Source organism: Prionailurus bengalensis, chromosome A2 (genome assembly GCF_016509475.1).
Source record: "Prionailurus bengalensis isolate Pbe53 chromosome A2, Fcat_Pben_1.1_paternal_pri, whole genome shotgun sequence".
Classification (NCBI taxonomy): domain Eukaryota; kingdom Metazoa; phylum Chordata; class Mammalia; order Carnivora; family Felidae; genus Prionailurus; species Prionailurus bengalensis.
In genome coordinates, this window is record NC_057348.1 from 154468544 (window position 1) to 154489326 (window position 20783).

The 20783-nt window shown below is 43.2% G+C and overlaps 1 protein-coding gene across 3 annotated transcripts in view; it reads right to left on the bottom strand.

Moving 5' to 3' along the window:
• Positions 1–20783, bottom strand: part of SLC37A3 (solute carrier family 37 member 3) — a 45508-nt gene that overhangs the window by 20030 nt on the left and 4695 nt on the right. For all 3 annotated transcript variants that reach the window (XM_043589708.1, XM_043589709.1, XM_043589710.1), the window contains 5 exons: positions 16641–16802; positions 15127–15235; positions 8626–8718; positions 5372–5455; positions 3156–3301 (listed from right to left, as the gene is read on the bottom strand). In XM_043589708.1, the coding sequence (XP_043445643.1) occupies positions 3156–3301; positions 5372–5455; positions 8626–8718; positions 15127–15235; positions 16641–16729 (521 nt within the window). In that variant the 5' untranslated portion in view covers positions 16730–16802. The remainder of the gene's footprint in view (positions 1–3155; positions 3302–5371; positions 5456–8625; positions 8719–15126; positions 15236–16640; positions 16803–20783) is intronic.

Here is a 20783-nt window from a genome sequence, read left to right on the forward strand (position 1 = left end):
ACACTCTGCTGGCAGGAATGTAAAATGGTAAAACCACTTTGGAAGAGACTGCCAGTTTCTTAAAAAGGTAAACACACACCTACCACATGACACAGACATTCTACTTTGAGGTATTTATCCAAGGAAAATGAAAGCATATGTTCTTTTAAGGATTTATACACAAATGTTCACAGGGGCTTTGTCTGTAATAACCAAAAACTGAAAACAACCCAAACGTTCAACAACAGCTGAAAAGATAAACAAATGGTGATACAATAGGTTACTACTTGGCTAAAAAAAAGGAATGAACTATCGATACACACGATATGAATGAACCTCAGAATAATTACATTGAATGAAAGCAATCAAGAAACTATATACTGTATGATTCTATTTATATAAAATTTTAGAAAATGCAAAGTAATCTAAAGTGACAGAAAGCAGATCAACAGTTGCCTGGAGACAGCAATGGGAGGGAGGGAGAAGGTAGCAGGAGTGGTGGAGGAGAGGACTTTAACAAAACGGCAAGAGGAAACTCTTGGGGGTGATGGATATGTCCATTTTCTTAACTGTGGTGGTGGTTTTAAGGACGTATGCATGCCAACGCTCATCAAATGGTACATCTTAAATCTGTGCAGCTTATTATATACCTTAATAAAGCCATTAAAAAAAAAATAGGTAAACCAAGAATCTAGTGGAAGGGAACCTAGCTACCACAACGGTCCAGGAAAGGGGTGCCTGGGTGGCTCAGTTGGTTAAGCAGCTGACTTCAGCTCAGATCACGCATGCGAGTTCGAATCTTGCATCAGAGTCTCTGCTTTAGCACAGAGCCCACTTCAGATCCTCTGTCCATCCCCACTCCCCTCTCTGCTTCTCCTTCTACCCCCGCACACGACTCCTACGTGCATGTGTGTGTGTGTGTGTGTGTGCACATGCGTGTTCTCTCTCTCTCTCTCTCTCTAAAATAAACAAACATTTAAAAAATAATAAAACGGGCTCCTGGGTGGCTCAGTCGGTAGGGCATCCAACTTCAGCTCAGGTCATGATCTCATGGTTTGTGGGTTCGAGCCCGTGTCGGGCTCTGTACTGACAGCTCAGAGCCTGGAGCCTGCTTCAGATTCTGTGTCTCCCTCTCTCTCTGCCCCTCCCCAACTCATGCTCTATCTGTCTCTGTCTCTCAAAAATAAATAAATTTTAAAAAATTAAGGGGCGCCTGGGTGGCTCAGCCGGTTAAGCATCCAACTTCGGCTCAGGTCACGATCTCGCGGTCCGTGAGTTCGAGCCCCGTGTCGGGCTCTGTGCTGACAGCTCAGAGCCTGGAGCCTGTTTCAGATTCTGTGTCTCCCTCTCTCTCTGCCCCTCCCCCGTTCATGCTCTGTCTCTCTCTGTCTCAAAAATAAATAAACGTTAAAAAAAAAAGTTGAAAAATTAAAAATTAATTAAAATAAAAAATCATAAAACATACAAAATCTATCAAGAGGGTCCTGGAGGAAAGAGTCAGGTCAGCCTCTGAACAACACTGGCTAACCAAAGACATGATTTTAGAAGAAATCAGTTGAAAAAGAACTGCTTTAAACTGTCATAGTTTTAATGGTACTTTGTGGTTTATTGCTGTGTTTTAGAGGAAACCTCACTGGGCCTTAAGTAGCACATCATCAATTTCACTTACTAGTATTACTTGTTTAAAAACAAATTGTCCAATGTTCAAAAATGAACAATAATGGCTCAAGTTTTTTTTCTTTGTGATTGATCCATAGAAATAATGGAATGGTCAACCTGTCCAGGCACTGCTTTCAAACACCCAGTGTCATCCAATTTATAAAAGCTCAGGTAAGGAGTGCCTGGGTAGCTCAGTCAGTTAAGTGTTCAGACTCTTGATTCTGGCTCAGGTCATGATCTCAAGGTTCATGAGATGAAGTCCACACCAAGCTCTGTGCTAACAGCATAGAGCCTACTTGGGATTCTCTCTCTGCCCCTCCCACACACATTCTCTCTCTCTCTGTCTCTCTCGCTCTCTCTCAAAATAAATAAATAAACATTTTGGAGGGCGCCTGGATGGCTCAATCAGTTAAGCGTCTGACTCTTGGTTTCAGCTCAAGTCATGATTTCATGGCTTCGTGCGTTCAAGCCCCACATCAGGCTCTGTGCAGGCAATGCAGAGCCTGCTTGGGATTCTCTCTCTCTCTTTGTCTCTGCCCCTCTCCCACTTGTGCTGTCTCTCTCAAAATAAATAAATTTAAAAAAAAATTTTTTTTAATGAATAAAAATTAAAAAAAATAAAAGCTCAAGTAAGAATGATCTCAAAATGATATGTGTCAAAGTGATTATCTTTGGGGCACCCGGGTGGCTCAGTTAAGCATCTGACTCTTGATTTTGGCTCGGGTCTTGATCTCGTAATTCGTGAGATCGAGTCTCCACATCAGCTGCTGGCAGCACAGAGCCTGCTTAGGATTCTCTCCCTCTATCAGCCCCTCTACCCTCCTCTCTCTTTCAAAATAAAAAAATAAACTAAAAAAAAAAAAAAGATTATCTTGGGGCACCTGAGTGGCTCAGTCGGTTGAGCATCTGACCTCAGCTCAGGTCATGATCTCACGGTTCGTGGGTCCGAGCCCCGTGTCAGGCTCTGTGCTGACAGCTCAGAGCCTGAGCCTGCTTCGGATTCTGTGTCTCCCTCTCTCTCTCTGCCCCTCCCCTGCTTGCACTTTGTCGGTTTCTCTCAAAAATAAACATTTAAAAAAAAAAAAAAAGAAAATGTGCTGGGGGATGGGGGGTAGACTGGATGGCTCAGTTGGTTGAGCATCTGACTCTCAATTTCAGCTCAGGTCATGATCCCAGGGTTGTGGGATTGAGCCCCACATAGAAATCTCCCCACCCCCACTCTCTCAAAAATAAATAAACATTATTTATTTAAGAATAAAAAAGAACGTGTCTCACGGGGCTAGGCCACCCCTCAAGTCCACACCATTTCCGACACGCTCCAATGTAAAACCTCTCTTTCTAAAATATTTCTATTTTTAGAAATATTCTTTCTAAAATATTCTTTTTTTTTATTCTTTCTAAAATAGAGGGAAGGCACGGGAAGGATCAAAAAGATCAAGTTGACTGATGACAGGTGTGAATAATCTGATATTAAAACCACTTAAAAAGAGAAATTAAAGACAAGGGGAGTGGCATACCCCGCTTTCCCAAACCAGTTGCCCATAACCGCAACCACACAGGGCCAACCGGTAGACTGCAGCAGGCCATTCCCAATCCACAGACAGCAGTAGAGGCCCTTGTTGTAGAAATGCAGCCATTCTGTGACAGGGCCAAAGACGAACACCTACGAGGAAGGGAAGAAAAAGGGACACGTGACATCCACACGGACACCTAGAGGACACCTAACTGCCTACCATGCTTATGTTTCTGCGTGAAGAGACACATTCAAGGGTCCCGGGCCTAAGAGACACGCGGCTGACTCTCCAGAGGCTCCTGCTCAGAGCAGCACCGAGCGAGTAAGACAAACGTGCCAAACTGCCCCCACTGACGAAAGACATCAAACAACACAAAGCTCCCTGACGACCACCCCCCGGCTCAACGTGGATCTTCTGCTCTAAAAAGTTCAATCCTCATTGTTCGACCCCATCATACAGCTCTCGTTTTCTCGTCCTCAGGCCCATGTGTGTGGAGGACAACTGTAAGGACTGAGTTTGTGGATATAAGGTCAGTCAGCGCAGGGCCACGCACACCGTGGGGCCCAGGACACACAAGCTATCATTATTACTGCAGCTGTCGAGAGAACCGGTGGAAGCTGTGATCGGCTCGGTAATTCGTAAGCGTTCGCCAAGCAACTGCTTTTTGTAGGCATTTTGCTCAAGTGAACATTTTGTCTGCAGTTGAAATTTCTTTGGGGAATATTCTGCATGGGTTAAAAAATGGAATGCACCATACTATATGTTTCCATTCTGGAATAAGCAAAAGTATAAGGAGAGAAAAACGGTCAGTGGTTGCTGACCAGAGGCTGGGGGAGGAGGGAAGAATGGTAGTGACACAAGTGGACTCGTTTGTTGAAACTTGGAACCACACACCAAGAAGGGTGAGTTCATGCACATACTTCAATTTTTCAAATAATGTAAAAAAACAAAACAAAATGTACACAGGTTTTAAAATAAGATGTATACGTGGGTAGCCGAGCAGGCTACGAATGAATGAAATGTTTCAATCTCTCAAGTGGCAGATATTGGAAAATAATCATAAAATAACTGAAATCCATGCTTTCATTCAACCAATAAAAATTCCTCACTAGGAGCTAGGAAACAAACAAACAAAAAAGATGCAGCAAATGTGGATCTTGACCTCTAGAGCACTAAATTAGCTAGGCGTTGTTCCCCAGGCCTCGCACATAGAAACTCCCAAGAGCCTCCCTATCAGCCCTGTAGGAAGGTCTTCAATGAGGCTGAAGCAAGAGCAATGGCAGCTGGGAGATGGCGGAAGAGGAAGTGACACCCAGGTAGTCCAGGTCTCGGGAAATCTGTGACCTCAACCATCATGCTGCAGACCCCCAGGGAAAGCAAGACTGATACAGAAATCAGCAGCCCAAGCAGCAGACAACGTAAGTGCTACGGCGGGGGAGCCCAGAAGAGGAAGCGATCCCTTTGAAGAACGAAGGAGGTCAGGAGAGTAAGGCATTATGAAAGAACTGCCATTTAGCCAGTCACTTGCAGGAGACCCTGAGTTAGACTATGGAGAGCTAACTGAACAGGGAGCCATTGGAGGCAGGAAGAAGAGCGAGAGCAAAGAGAGTGAGGCAGAAAGACACAGGCTGTGTTAGGACCACGGGAAAAAGTATGGCCAGATCCAAGTGGTGAAGTGTAGTGGTCAACACAACTACCAATGCGGCTCAGGACCAGGTTCTTGAGAGCACTGAATGCCGTGCTATTTATGCTTGGCTTTGGTGGTGAACGAATCAGGGAAGGGGCATGATCCAAATCTCACTTTAAAAAGATTCCCCTAAGTGATGGGGCGCCTGGGTGGCTCAGTCGGTTAAGCGTCTGACTTCGGCTCAGGTCATGATCTTGCAGTTTGTGAGTTCGAGCCCCACGTCGGGCTCTGTGCTGACAGCTCGGAGCCTGGAGCCTGCTTCGGATTCTGTGTCTCCCCCTCTCTCTGCCCCTCCCATCCTCATGCTCTGTCTCTCAATAATAAATAAATGTTAAAAAAAAAATAAAAATAAAAAATAAAAAGATTCCCTCAAGTTGAAAAGGCACACAAGGTACTAAAAAAATGGAAGATTAATTCTACTCTCCTGTTCTATGTATAGAAATAGAGAGAGGACTTGGATTCCAAAATACCTGACCAAGATGATAATATTGATGATGTCAATAATGATAACACTAATACCTTTTCAACTTACCACTAGTGCAGAAGAACACATGCCAAACGACAGAACCCATCGCAAATTAAGCCGATCTCCAACAATTCCACTGATGAAAAGGCCCTAAAAATAAAGCATGTTTATTTTACAGCTCTGAGTAATGACACAGCATGAAAAACAGGAAGATACAATGCAATGCAGGTGAGGGAAACAAAACACTGACATGACTCAAAATTAAACTTCGTTCATAAGCCCAGACTAGCTGTCTCCGTCAGTTTCACACACGTTTCGTGAAATGACAGTGGGTTTCTGCACATTACACTGTAAACAAACTCACGTACCCAAATACTACAATCCAGTGTAAACTCTGGTTCTACCACAAGTGGATCCCCATCACTGCCTAAAAAGGAGACTGGAAAACCAAAAACAAAACAAAGCAAAAATGCTAATGAAACAAGCACACAAATATATTTCATTTTCTAGAACAGATTAACTCCTAAGGATCAGCGATGCGCATTCCCACAGGGGTTACACTTAGCCATTTGCATTCTGAAATCAAGATGTGTCACAACGCGTCCTGCACAACAGAAGCTTCTGGGGCACAAGCACTGCCTGTTTAATCTGACCCTTGGGCTTCATGACTTCACGAGGCAGGGAGTGTAGGGGCACAAAGCCAATAATTAGTTGAAGATAAGTACAAACGTTCTGCCTCCTGCTCTCCTCCCACTGAGCGGCAAGAATCAAAATCCGGTGGTCACGGCCGCAAGGCAGACTAAGGAGCCAAGGGCAATACACTGGGTTTCTTCCATTAATATGAATAAATGTCTTGACTGAAAACCTAAATCCAGGTATAGGTGTTTCGGATACACCGACTGTATCTACACTAGAGAAAACAGACGGTACGTCTCATCATCGACCTGTCGCTATTTCAAATTTTTTTTTTTTTTCAACGTTTATTTATTTTTGGGACAGAGAGAGACAGAGCATGAACGGGGGAGGGGCAGAGAGAGAGGGAGACACAGAATCGGAAACAGGCTCCAGGCTCTGAACCATCAGCCCAGAGCCCGACGCGGGGCTCGAACTCACGGACCGCGAGATCATGACCTGGCTGAAGTCGGACACTTAACCGACTGCGCCACCCAGGCGCCCCTACCTGTCGCTATTTCAAAAGAAACACCTGTAAGCTTCAGATTCTATGTTCTGTAGCTGCCACTCACACGTCTTATGCTACAGACAGTAAAGGGGGTGAAGAAAATCTCTCAATGTTTCAGATGGGGAAACCAATTTATTCTGTGCTATTCTAAATGCCTACATGATGCCTGAAGTGCCAGAAGGACATGCGGCTCGATATAAAGAAGCATGATCACTGACTGCTCGTGGCCCCTTTATCTCCTAAACCTACTGAATCCTAGTGACAGGTATGATCGCAACTCTAGAGAAGAGGAAACTAAAGATCAAAAAAAGGGTTAAATTCCATTTGGAAAACAAATATGACACAGCCAGTTGACTGTGGTAGAGGTGGTCTTTGCACTGGACGATGCTGCTTCTTAACATACACCGTAAAGGCTCAGTGACAAGCACGCCAGGGAGTGCTCCACCCACAGGGGGTGCTCCACCTAAAGCTGAATGACCATGTTATTGGGATTTCCTACTCAAAATGCCCAGGGTGAAAAGTTAGGCTAATTGATCCACGATCTGCTCCAACTGTTTCTACTACTACAGGCTTCCTCTTTGAAGAAAAGATATTCCAATAATTGCCCAAAGAAACACTCAGAGATTACTCTGGGACTTTCACTTGGTGTTTCACATCACCTGGATATGTAATCAAAGGCTTTTTTATAACTGGACACATTTGCAAGAGAGGAAATCAGACCCTGGGAGAAAAGTGCAGACGGCTCACAGTATGCTCCCCGCGGCCTGAGCTCAGCCGCCACCACACAGCTCCCGCAACCAGAGATCCCAGCTGCCCGATCCAAGACGACTACCTTGGACAGAGAATTAGCGCCTGCCATGCTGGTATGGCTCCCAGGACACCACCATCTCTTGGTTCTCCCCCTTTACTGCTGCACCTCTGCCCACGTGCCCATTCTTCACGTCCCCTGCCTCGAGATAACAGAAGCCCCATGGCTCAGTTGTCGCACCTCTTCTTCATCCTCACCTGCTCCTTGGATGATTCCATCCAGTCTCCTAACTGAAAATTATCTAGATGCCAAAGACTCTGAAATCTGTACCGCTAGGCTGAGCCTCTACCTTGAACTCGAGACTCACATAATCAAATGTCTACTCTTCATCCTTTGGGCAATAATAGGTATGTCACATGTAACCTGTCTAAAAGAGACTGCCCCCAAAGCCTACCCCTCCCACCGTCCTCCACTCTGCTATGATACTTCTACCCTAGAGTTGTTCTCGACACCTCTCTTTCTCTTATATTCCACACGCAACAGGAAAAAGAATTATTGGTTCTACCTTCAGAACACAGGTAAAATCTACCTCTTCCCACCTCTGTTACCCCACCCTGGATCTGAGACATCATCATCCTTCACCTCAAAACCGGAAGAGCCTAACCTGTCTCCCTGTTTCTGCCTTTGCCCTTGGTTCAGTCACCCAGGGCAGCAAGTGCACCTGTACAAACACGGGGCAGATCCCAGCACTCGTCTGCGCAAAACCTTCCATGGCTCCCATCTCACTCAACGTTAAAGTCAAAGCCCCAACAAAGGGACCAAAGCCCTAAAGGTCTGAGCCCCATACCTTCTCTGGCCTCACTTCCTGTCTCTCTGTTCTAATCACCCAGACCTCATTCACATCAGGTCTTGGCTCAAATACAGCCTCCCACCCGAGGTCTTCCCCAGCCATCCTACCTAAATTACAACTCCCACCCGGGGCTATGTATTCCCCTTTCCCTGCTTTATTCTTCTCCACAGCACCTATCACCTTCACCCATCCTCTTTACTTGCCTATGTACAGCGCCGTGTTACTGTTGGTCCTCCTTTGCTCCCACCCAAGAATGTAAGCTTTATAAAGCTAGGGATTTTTCCTGTGTTGCTCACTGATGAACTCCCACAGACTGGAAGAGTATCTGGCGCATGATAGGTTCTCAGTAAATATTTGTCAGATGGATGAAAAATGAATGAATGGCTGGGTAGATGGATGGGAAGGACACAAAATATAAACTTCAGCAAAACTGAACTCTCCTGGGTCAGGAAACTCTAGAATCCCTTAAACACTTCGTAAGTGTGCAGTCATTTCCATATACGTCTTTCCTCAACCTAAAACCCTCAAATTCTAAAACTTACCACAGCATAAGAGAAGAGGAAAATGGTGTCCAGCGTTCCAAGGAAAAGAGTGGCCTCCTCTGCGCTGGGGAACAAATGGTTGCTGCTCCAGATCTACAACAACACAAGAGCCAGGTCAGTCCCCACTGGTACCTGTCAGTCCTTCTCTCTCTCAAAGCACCTGCACCTACGGCCTCTGCCCGCCCTCACAAAGCCCTGGGGAGGTTGCACAGAGGAAATCAGCACTCTGTAGATAAGGAAACACACATGAGAGGGTTTGCAAGGTCAAAGCTATTTGCACAATACGAAAATGTGAGCTGCTTTTTTTCTTCTTTTGCACTGACGGCGCGTATGCAGCGGTGGGTAAAACTCCTCGTGGCTCAGCATGAGTCAAGGCCGTTACGCCAGACCCTACTATTAATCGTATATTCTTTATGGCCATGCTCACAGTTAAAAAAACAAAAAAACAAAAACAGGCCGATTTCACTTAAGAATGTCCTTGGTACATGCTAGATGCTCAAATATTTGGCGAGAAGCAAAAAGTGTTAAATTTATTAAATCTGGCCCTCAAGTCTGCTTATCTCTAATATTCTGTGTGCCAGTGCTCGGCACATCCAGGCACCATGGCTGTTCCGAGGAAGAGCACACGCGCAGCGTGTGAAGTACGAGCCACAATACGGTTTTTTTACTTGGAAGAATGACTGACAGAGGAGCCACGGTTATTCAGATTTGGGTATTTGGCAGATATGTCCTCAAAAAAGAACGAAATGATCCTGTCACTTCAAAATCCATTCAAAGTACAAGACAGACAAATGGATCTTAATATAAGCGTACAAAAAGCTAATCGATACAGTTTCAGATTCCACATGGCAACTAACCTTTAAGAAATTGCCACTTGTCAAATTCTGGTGTACTATCAAAGACACATGCCCACAATCAGCTGAAAAAGCTCTTAAAGTACTTCTCCCCTTTCCACTGTGTATCTGTGGAAGGCCAAATTCTCTTCGAACAGTTCAAAGGATCAGATGGCAAGAGACTGAATTCAGAAGCAGACTGAAAATCTACTATCTTCTACTAAGCCACATGTGAGATTTGCAAAAAGGTAAATCAATGTCATTCTCCTCATGAAGTGATTTTTTTTTGTCTTGAAAACTCATTTTTTATAAAATGTCATTTATGTTAACACATTATGGGTTTACTTAATTCATTTAAAAAATAACTAAAAAAGAGATGAGGTGGGTTTTTTTCCAATTTCTCAGGTTTTTAAAAAAATTTTTCAATGTTTATTTATTTTTGTGAGATAGAGAGAGAAAGAAAGAGAGGGAGACACAGAATCTGAAGCAGGCTCCAGGCTCCGAGCTGTCAGCACAGAGCCCGACACGGGGCTCGAACTCACAGACTGCGAGATCATGACCTGAGCTGCAGTGGGGTACTTAACTGACTGAGCCACCCAGGCGCCCCTAAATTTCTCAGTTTTAATTTCTAAAACAGTTTTAATTTCTAAAATATCTATAAATGTAAACCCACAAAACCAAAAACTCTTTGGGGTCCTCAACCCAAAAACTGAGAGAACTCCTAGAATAAATGATTTCTGAGGTGGGTTGTTACAGGAAAGAAATTCTGACTTTAGAATATTTGGGGCGCCTGGGTGGCTCAGTCGGTTAAGCGGCCGACTTAGGCTCAGGTCATGATCTCACGGTCCGTGAGTTCGAGCCCTGCGTCGGGCTCTGTGCTGACAGCTCAGAGCCTGGAGCCTGTTTCAGATTCTGTGTCTCCCTCTCTCTGACCCTGACCCGTTCATGCTCTGTCTCTCTCTGTCTCAAAAATAAATAAACGTTAAAAAAAAAAAAAGATTTTAGAATATTAAAGAGAAAAATCACAATCAGCAATAAAGAAAAAAAATGCTTAACAGAAAGTAAAATCCCCAAATTATAAAAGAATGCATAAAGTGTGATTCTAAAGGATTGGGACTTATTTCTGTGTGGCTTCAGGCATCAGTCTTGCTCCTTTAACAACACCGCACACGCTGTCACGTAGAGAAAAGAACAGCCCACACAATGATCGACCGGTATTTCCATGCACTAAGTGGGGCCCTAAAGTTCCCCAATTCGAGTCATTTTGCCTCAGGCCACAATCTTCCGCCCTGATGCTCATTAGGACCCAGGACCAAGCCCTGTTGGGCACACATCAATGTGAGCTAGAGACAGTGGCCTCAAACAGCTGCCCCAAGTTTCAGGAGTCCTTCTTTACTCTCTCAAGAGGTCACCAAAACTCCCTGCAGGTGTGGCTTTCACAAGAACGGACAGATTTCAAATAGCTTTCTTTTGCTTTACTACCAGAATTCAGCTGAAATATACTTTTGATGGTCTACTTAACAAGTGGACCAAAAGAAAGTGGACTTAACAAAAAGAAACCAAAAACAAAAACAAAAAACAAAGTAGGACTAACAGAAAGATACAGAAAATAGGGTAAGAGAACAAGCCTAGTAAAGAAAGTTCCCTTCAACAACAGAAGTCAGACAGACTTGTCAGAAGGATACATACTAGTGAGAAATGGTCCATGCAAAGAGAGCAAATCACCCAGTGTTTAATGAAATGACTTGCACACGGTGAAATCCCATGCACTGCAGTGGTGTAGCTGAGCTGGCCTGCATGCACATACAATTAACATGGGAACCCCCGCCCCCCCTCCCCCCCCCCCCCCCCGGCCTGTATGCATGTCGGGTTTCCGCGTGTTGTGGGGGAGAGGGGCCGTACTAAGCACCGAGGCACTTCCTGGAAGCATGAAATTGTGTGCGTGGGCGTTTCCTAAGTAAGAATGTTTAGCACAGAGTGAGGGCGAGGCATGGGGTGGGGAACTACTGACAAGAGCTTCCTGAAGTGGTGCACAGAGAATGAGTTAAAGCTGACTTCCGTTCTGGGGTCTGCTCTCTGACCACAGTGAGTGGTATCGCTTTCCGTGAGATTCTGCTGGGGAAGAGCAGCTGTGGATGAGCTTGAGACAGAGTGTTGAGGACACCCTGAGTCCCGCTACCCTCTCCTGGACAGCTTAGACTCAATCACACTGCTCTCCTGGAAGGACTGTACTGTCTGGGGAGGTAAGGCGTTTTAATTTAATAGAACAAAATCTTGCTTACAATTTTCAGTCAAGTTGTCCTCAAATATTAAATTTAACCATTACCTCCTTGCTATCTCTAAACATAGATTTTATGTTCTGTTCCCTATTTTCAGTGTTCATCCGTATCAGTGGGATCCATGATAAATTCTCAGGTGAAGAGACTGTGTGTGCTTAGTTCTTTTTGTAAAGCATCTAAGATAGCTATGCATTAAAATGAAAACTATAATAAGTAATTTTTGATGATGCTGTTCAGGACACTTAAATGTTTAACGCTATGTTAGCAAACTATTTTTCAGAATAATTTTACATAAACCCCTGGTTCTTTTTCTTTTTTTTTTTTTAGTTTATTTATTTTGAGAGAGAGAGAGAGAGAGAGCATGGATGAGCAGAGGAGGGGCAGAGAGAGAAAGAGAGAAAGAGAGAGAGGGAGGGAGAATCCCAAGCAGGCTCCATGCTGTCAGTGCAAAGCCCGACACGGGGCACAATCTTAAGAACCGTGAGATCATGACCTGAGCTAAAATCAAGAGTCAGACACTTAACCCACTGAGCCACTCCAGCGGCCCATAAACTTCTGGTTCTAAGAACTCTTCCCACTTCAGACAAGAAAGCAAGTCTCAAATGGAGGCTAGCGCTGACAGTTACAGACACAGAAGCACAGGAAGAGTGAAAAGTACATATCACCCCAGCTGTTCCACTCCCAGCAGTAGGCTTAAAAAAGAAGAGGAAAGAAAAAAACCCAGACCTTAGAGTGTAAAGAAAGGAATGGAAGGTCAGCACTGCTCTCCACCACAGCAGAGACGGAAATACAAAGATCTCCAGGATAAGTCTGAACGTGACTTCTATATAACCAACCCATCCAAAGTACTTAACCCACAGTTCTGAAAAACCAGAATGGTGAAATCTATTTTAGCACCAATTAGAGTAAGTAAATAAATAAACACCTAAGCAGAAAAGTTAATACAAGTCCCACAAGAGCTAATAATGTTAACATGGTTACTGGCAATAAAGAGTTAACAGAGCAGGCCTGAGACTGTTCTCCTCAAAAACGCCTACTTGTGAGTTTGGCCCCTGGCTGGCACCTGAGAACTTGGATTTTGGGAGTGTTCCCATCCTTTCCTACTAAGAGTGGTTCACTGTATCTAAACTGTTTGTACAAACAATGTGGTTTACGCTGAACCTTTCCTCCTAGGCGTCTGGAATTTTTGTACATGTCAGGCACAAGGTGCCTATGTGACCAGTCCCAATAAAAACCCTGGGCACTGAGTCTCTAATAACCTTCCCTGGTAGACAGGTTGTCACAACCTGTTGCTGGAAGAATCACATACATCCTGTACGACCCCACTGAAAAAGTCCTCTTGGAAGCTCGCACCTGGCTTCCTCCAGAACTCAGCCTATGCTTTTCCCTTTGCTGATTTTGCTCTGTATCCTTTCAGTGTAATAATCCACAGCTATGAATATGACTATAAGCTGAGTCCTGTGAGTCCTCTTGGTGAATCATCAAACCTGGGGGTGGTCTTGGGGGCGGCCAAACTCAGTTACCTAAAAAACAAAGGCAGCCTTAGGCAGCATAACCAGAAACTTAGTGCCGAAATCAACTCCTATTGCTCTGTGTATTAATCAGACTGCACCTGCAAAATCACATTCAGCACACAGCACCACTACACTACAGTTCAAGGAACCACGCACATTGGCCTAAATGAGAGAAACTTAGGAAGAAAGGTCTTCTCTGAATATTCAACAGGCTGTCACGCAGCAGGAATCGACCACTACGAATGGCTCAGAAGAAAACCCAAGATCAAAATTAAACAGCAGAATACTTTTCCCTAACATAAGAAAGAACTTTCTAGAAGTATTAAAGCAGAAGGTGAGTGATCATCTTTCAAAATGACAAAGAAAGCATCTATACTGGTTGAGAGGTTAGAGCACATGACCCCTTCAAGGGCACTCCAAGGTTTGTGACAAGTCATTTGATCATTTAGATGTACTCAGGGAGCACACAGCACTGTCAAGACTCAGTGTGAAATCTAACCCTCTATTCCTAACATCTTTCCTTTTAAAAGTTCCTGTTATGGGGCACCTGGGTGGTCAGTCGGTTGAGCGTCCGATTTCAGCTCAGGTCATGATCTCACAGCTCATGAGTTCAAGCTCCACATCCAATTCTGTGCTGACAGCTCAGAGCCTGCAGCCTGCTTCAGATTCTGTGTCTCCCTCTCTCTCTCTCTGCCCCTCCCCTGCTCATGCTCTCTCTCTCTCTGTCTCAAAAATAAATAAAAACATTTTAAAAAATTAAAAAAAAAAAGAAGACATGCCAAGAATATTAATATGTATCTACAATTCCACATAAGTAGAACTCAAGGTATGTGGTAAAGAATGCATGGAGTGGGGCACCTGGGTGGCTCAGTCAGTTGAGTGTCTGTCTCCTGGTTTCAGCTCAGGTCATGATCTTGTGGTGCATGAGTTTGAGCCCTGCATCAGGCTCTGTGCCGACAGCTCTGAGCCTGGAGCCTGTTTCAGATTCTGTGTCTCCCTCTCTCTCTGCCCCTCCCCTGTTCATGCTTTGTCTCTCTGTGTCTCTGTCTCTCTCTCTCCTCTCTCTCCCTCTGAAAAATAAACATGAAAACATTAAAATAATGCATGGAGTGGATTTGTATATTGAAATAGGGTATCGTAAAGAATAGCATCTCCATTCCAACTGGTCATCAAAGGATTCACTTGATCCATAATGAATTCAAAGAAGTGGATACATACTCCCTGACTTCTAGACTCTTAAGCAAGATACAAACAAATGAAACAATCACAAGGTACCTAAATACTGAGACATTAAACTATGTAACACACCGTACACAGTTCAGATGGGGGGGGGGGGGAGGAATTAGAGGAAGCTAGGAAAAAATTTGATAGAAAAAGTGGCATTTTAGGGGCGCCTGGCTGGCTCAGTTGGTGGAGCATGCGACTTTTGGACTCTGGGTTGCAAGTTCAAGTCCCACGTTGGGTGCAGAGATTACCTAAAAAAGAAGAAAAAGTGGCATTTTATCTCGCCACAGAGGGAAAAGCCAGATTTAGATGGGAAGGAAAAAAGAGAAAGAGCCTAAAAAAGAACATGAGCAAAATCTCAAAGGCAGAAATGAGTACAGGTGCTTGTGAAACTCAATTAAAAAACAGTCTCACCAAAACTGTGTCACTTCAAAATGGTGAGAAAGCAGCTGGAGACAACGGTAAGTAAAACAGGTCTGAGTCAGGGCAAGCTAAGAATCAGGCAGAATAGTTTGGATTTTATGCCATAGGAAACAGCCATTTTTCAGAGTCCTAAGCAGATGAATGAAACAAACTAGAAGAATTTCAGAGGAATTTAGGGGTGGGCATGGCTCGCTTCCTGAACCCGTCCTAGCACTTTGTTCCACTTACCTCTACAGGCAATCTAATGGACTTGTTAAAAGCACTTGGGGTCCACTGCTTAGAGATACTGACTTTGACATTGCTAAAAGTTTTTCTTGATGCGTGGAGCAACGAATAACTGCAAAAGAGAAAAGAAATACAGCTGAATGAATAGCAAAGAAAATGGCATTCAATAAAAACCCATTTGTTTTATTCAATTTTAGAATTCTTCTCTTAAAAAAAAAAAAAAAAAGTTTTGCTTTATCAACTGAAACAGTCTGCCAAGCAAAAGAAAAACTTAACTGGGGGTGCCTGGGTGGCTCAGTCGGTTGAGCATCTGACTTCAACTCAGGTCATGCTCTCACAGTTCTCACAGTGAGTTTGAACCCTGCATTGGGCTCTGTGCTCTCCGTCCAGAGCCTGGAGCCTGCTTCGGCTCTGTCTGCCTCTCTCTCTGCCCCTCCCCCACTCGCACTCTGTTTCTCAAAAAATGAATAAATGTTAAAAAAAAAATTTTTTTTTTTTAAAAAGAAAAACTTAACTAGTCTTCTTATATAAGCCCCTGTGTTCACTCCTAACTTATCCCTCCACCTAGAAGACAGATACGTGATTGATCCCAACCGACTTTAAATCATGGAGGCAGTTCTGTAAAGAATTTTAAGTCTTTAGCAACCACTGGCCCCTTGTTGTTGTACTAGCCACTCAGTAGCTTTCTCTTGAGTCCTGTCTTTTCCTCATATTGATGCCTCCTCTCATCCCCAACAAACGGCTATCCCTAAAAAAAGCATCCAAAACTACCTATCAACTGTTACACAATTAGAGAACCATTTCCTAGTTCTGCCTTAAAACAACCAAACAAACCTATCACATCATTTGTGGTGCCTTCAATAAAGATTAACCAAAGAAAATCTACCCAGAAGAAATCATCAAAACAGCTGAGCCACAGGGTTATAAGTAACATGGCTCCTAAAACCAAACAGCCTGGTTTATATCATCTATGGACCACTAAAGAGAGCCACTGAGGGCCACAGAATCACAAATACTGATGATTCCTTGGTCACGCTCCTTATAATTGTCTCATACAATTTTTACTTTACTTCTCAAGGATGCACAGGGCATATCCTGAACACGTGCATCCTGTGTTCTGAAGCTCCTGGTTTTAGTAAAGAAAGAGTTTCATGTTGAACCACAGTTTCTCAACCGTGGCACTACTGACATTTTGGGCCCTGAAAACTCTCCGTTGTGGGAGGCCAGCCTGTGCACCATAGGGTCTGTAGCAGTATCCCTGGTCTCTATCCACTCCAAGTGGCACCCCTTCCCCCAGTGTGACAACCAAAAATGCCAAATATTTTGGCCAAATAGGGGCAAACATTGCCCACGGGGCTACCAGAAAGTACAACAGAAAGAATAACTAGCCAGTTCATAAGCCCATGCCAACTCGTGCATTCAACATAAGCCATGCAGTAAGTACCTCTCCCAAACAAGCAAACAAACAAACAAACCAAAACACACAAGAGAACAGTTTTAGCAATCCATCCACATACCTGAAGAAGGTGAGCAAGAACACAACAACGTGATGATGGCTGAATCGGGAGAACAGAGTTCCTCTTTGAAAAATATTTGGCCAGGCCATAGTCTTCCTGACCTTCCTTCTCACCTCTGACCTCAAAGTTTGGACAGTGAATTATTTACATTATTTCTTCTTTCTGGAAAGACAAAATGCATTATCAACATTACTTAAAATAGGCAGTTAATCTAAAAACTGAATTATGTAGACTTATAACCAGTCAGCATATTATCAGGCCTTGAAAAAAATCACATGGGCTAGCTGACACCAGAAAACTAGATTGATAGCTATGTTTTATAACAAGTCCTTAAAAAGAAAAATCCTTGACAAAAGATTGCATACTAACAGAAAGAACTCTCATACAAACTGGTAAGAAAATCACTAATTCAAGGCCAGCTGGCTGGCTCAGTTGGAAGAAGGTGTGACTCTTGATCTCAGGGTTGTGAGTACTTAAATAAAATCGCAGAGGTGCCTGGGTGGCTCAGAAGGTTAAGTGTCCGACTCGATTCTGGCTCAGGTCTTGACCTCACAGTCATGAGATCAAGCCCCAAGTCAGGCTCAGCATGGAGCCTGGTGCTTACTTGGGATATTCTCTCCCCCCCCCCCAAAAGAATAAACTTTAAAATAAAACAAAATCTTAAAGAAAAGAAAATCACTAATTCTGACAGAAAAATGAGGAAAGGAAATGAATAGACAACTCAGAAGAAATGAAATGTCTATTTAATTTATCAAATAAAAGCTCTAATTGGTCAGCAATACAAGAAATATTAATTAAGGCAAGAAAACGCTTATATAGTTAAAAAAGATTATGCTCAATGTAGTTCAAGGTCTAATGACTCCTAAACTTCATATACAGCTGATGGAGGTAAAATGTAGTATTACAGAAGACAATCTGGCCATAGTCATTAAGAGCTTTGACACAAAAATTCTATTTCTGGGGCACCTGGGTGGCTCAGTCAGTTGAGCAGCCAACTTCGGCTCGGGTCATGATCCCACAGTTCATAAGTTCGAGCCCCGCGTCAGGCTCTGTGCTGACAGCTCGGAGCCTGGAGCCTGCTTTGCATTCTGTGTCTCCCTCTCTCTCTGCTCCTCCCCTGCTCACATGCTGTCTCTCAAAAATAAAGATTAAAAAAAAAAAAAATCTATTTCCAGGGACCTATCCCTAAAGAAATACAAGATGCATTCAGCTCTATTAACAAAGGTAGCTTTCACAGTATGTCAAAGAAGCTTTTTTATGTTAAAGAAACGCACTTTGTGTCAGTCATAAGGAAATGGGTAAAGAGGCAGGGCCACTCCCATGCCCTCTGTCTCCACCGCTTTCTCTCACTTCTCCTTGGTTCTCTCTGAAAGCCGCATCCATGCTCTAATACCCAAGAATTAAGCACAGAGTAAGCATCTAAAATTTAATGTCTCCACTTATAAGTCTGCAGAGACAACCTGAATATGCAATTAAAAGAGGAATGATTAAATAAACTATGGTATATCCATAGAGCTGAATATTTTATAATCATCTGACATGAAGAATTAAGGCTTTTTAGTGACATGAGAAAATGGCAAGTGAAAAAAGGAAGGAATGGGGTGCCTGGCTGGCTCAGTCAGTAAAGCGTATGACTCTTGATCTTGGGGTGGTGAGTTCAAGTCCACGTTAGGCATAGATGACTTGCAAAAAAAAAAAAAGTTAAGATATGACTTATAAGTATCAACTCAACTCTATGTTTACATGATATTTACAAATAAATAGGGAATACACTAGCTCTCTCTGCGTAGCAGGATTATGGGTAATTTTAATTTTCTAAATGCTTTCCTAAAAAATCTACAATAAAAGTATATATTACTTTTATAATCAGAAGGGAAAAACATCCACAGCATTGGTAAAGTCTTGTAATTCACTTGCTTATTAAGAAAAAATAAAGTGAAATTAACAAAATGACCTGTATGCTACATGTACTGCAATAGTTGAGGTAGGAGACAAACTCAAGAGCTCCCAATACTGAAATTAGCAAGTCACAGGGCTTTGCTTTCAAGGCTGTGTGCCTTGTAACTTCTATTAGACTCATGTTTTCACCAGCCAAAGTTTAGGAGAGGTAGCCAAACCGTAAATGCTGACAGACCCACCAGTTGGCCATTCCTGAAACTTTTGGATAAAAGGTACAAAGGTGAGGTGGTTAGATATTATAGCTGTTTGACTTACTGGCTATAAGCCTCTGGACACGCCAATCTCTATGAATCGCATGTGGTAGTCTATAAAATGTCCTGTCTCTTTTGAGAGTTATAAGACTAAAATAAACAATGAATGTTAAGTAAGGTATTATTAAGATAATTATTTTAGCCACTGATCTGCCCAGGATTAATCAAGCCCACAGCAGAATGTAGCTAATTTCATTTAACCTTTCTCCCTGAAAAATGTTCACAAAATAATGAGCCGAGTAGGATTTTAAAATTCCACTTGCAAAACGTAATAAACTTTCTGTCTGTAATTCCAGAAAGTTACAAACCCGAGAGCTATTAGTGTTACTGCTAAATTTACCTCCATCCCCTAAATTAAACATGAAACCCAGTGGAACTCAAAGCTTTGTGCAAATTGTAGCTCTTTGAACTGAACACATACTTTCACACCTCAAAAACAGTATGCTGATAAGAGTTATGAAATTCAGTAATTTATCAGGTAAAATAATTCCAAAAATGTATGCTCCAACAGATTGGGATTACATTGCTTTGGCAATAACGGTTGTGTATTTCAAGGCTCTGCAGTTACACTAATAACTTTAAATGACTACCGAGCTGTTTGAGACCATCTGGATTTCATTTCTAATAAACCACCTTTTCCTTAGTTCCGTGACATGAGAGAAAAAGCTTAATAAGTACACCAGGAAAATAGTTTTAGGTAATCACCTGCTGCTGGCAGGATGCCATTTAAAATGAATACTATTATAACATCTGGTCCTAAGTAATTACAATAATTAATAATAATAATACCTTGCACTTATATTCTCTACATCACAGAAGCGATTTCTAATCATCTCTGAGCTCTGTGACCCTGGGAAAGTGCTGAGAGTTTTTGCCAAGTCTGAATCCATCAAGCACACTCTACTTTCTGAAGACCATTTTCTTTACTGCTCTAAACACAGACTGAACAAATGTCTAACATTTTCCGAGTGTATGTGAATGCTGTCATAATTAATAAAACCAAAATTCATTTAAGTACTTCTAAATTCAAAGTAGTTTATCATTTTAGCATTTTCTCAATGGATACTGAATATACAACTATCACATGAGAACAAGAATTAGCTTTTAAAAACAAAACGTACTAAAAATAAGATCCCTGCCATCAAAAAGGGTCCAGAATCACTGAGCCATGCTCACTCCTTTTCAAAACGAGTTCATAATCATGAACTCATCTGATTTGTGATGAAGCTTTTTTGAGCCCCAGAAGGTCACGCATACAAGGCAGTTTCCAGAATGAGACACTCCGCATTGTGCGATCAACGCTGAATAAAAGACATGGAACGTGTCCAGATGGAAGGTAATCTCCCCCTTATAAAACAATGCCTTGGAATACAAAGCGTTCCAAAACTGTTACTTTCTATACATGTTCAGAGCCCATTTCAACCCCCCAGCAGTAAGAGTTCAGGCTGTCCTGTACCAGGAATGCCGTGGGAGACACGGACTACAAAGCGGAAGGGGGAAGGCTGGTAGGACAGATGGCCCGCGGAAAGCATCTCGGCCCCCACGGCCACGTCCTCTGACCCAGTCCTCACCCTGCCCCAATCAGCTTCTCTGAGCTCACGCCGGGGGCTCTACTGCCCGCTGCCCCTGAGCCCTGTCACCGACTGACCTCTCGGCACTCCGCTGTCACTACAGACAGCGCTTGCCCCGCTTGTCTTCGGCCACTGCTTCGGTCTCCGCGCAATATCCTGGTGGCTCATCTATCACTCCCCAGTCCTCTTCACCACCCATCTTTTCCTCTGTAATAACCCACAATTTTGTAGAGGTTTTCCACAATAAAAACCCCATCCAGTAACTACATCACCTCCCCCAGGCAGATTTCAAACCCCCAACTTTCTTCCCTTCCAGAAAACTCCTTGCTCTCCTACTTCCCACTCACCAGTCATTTTACCTC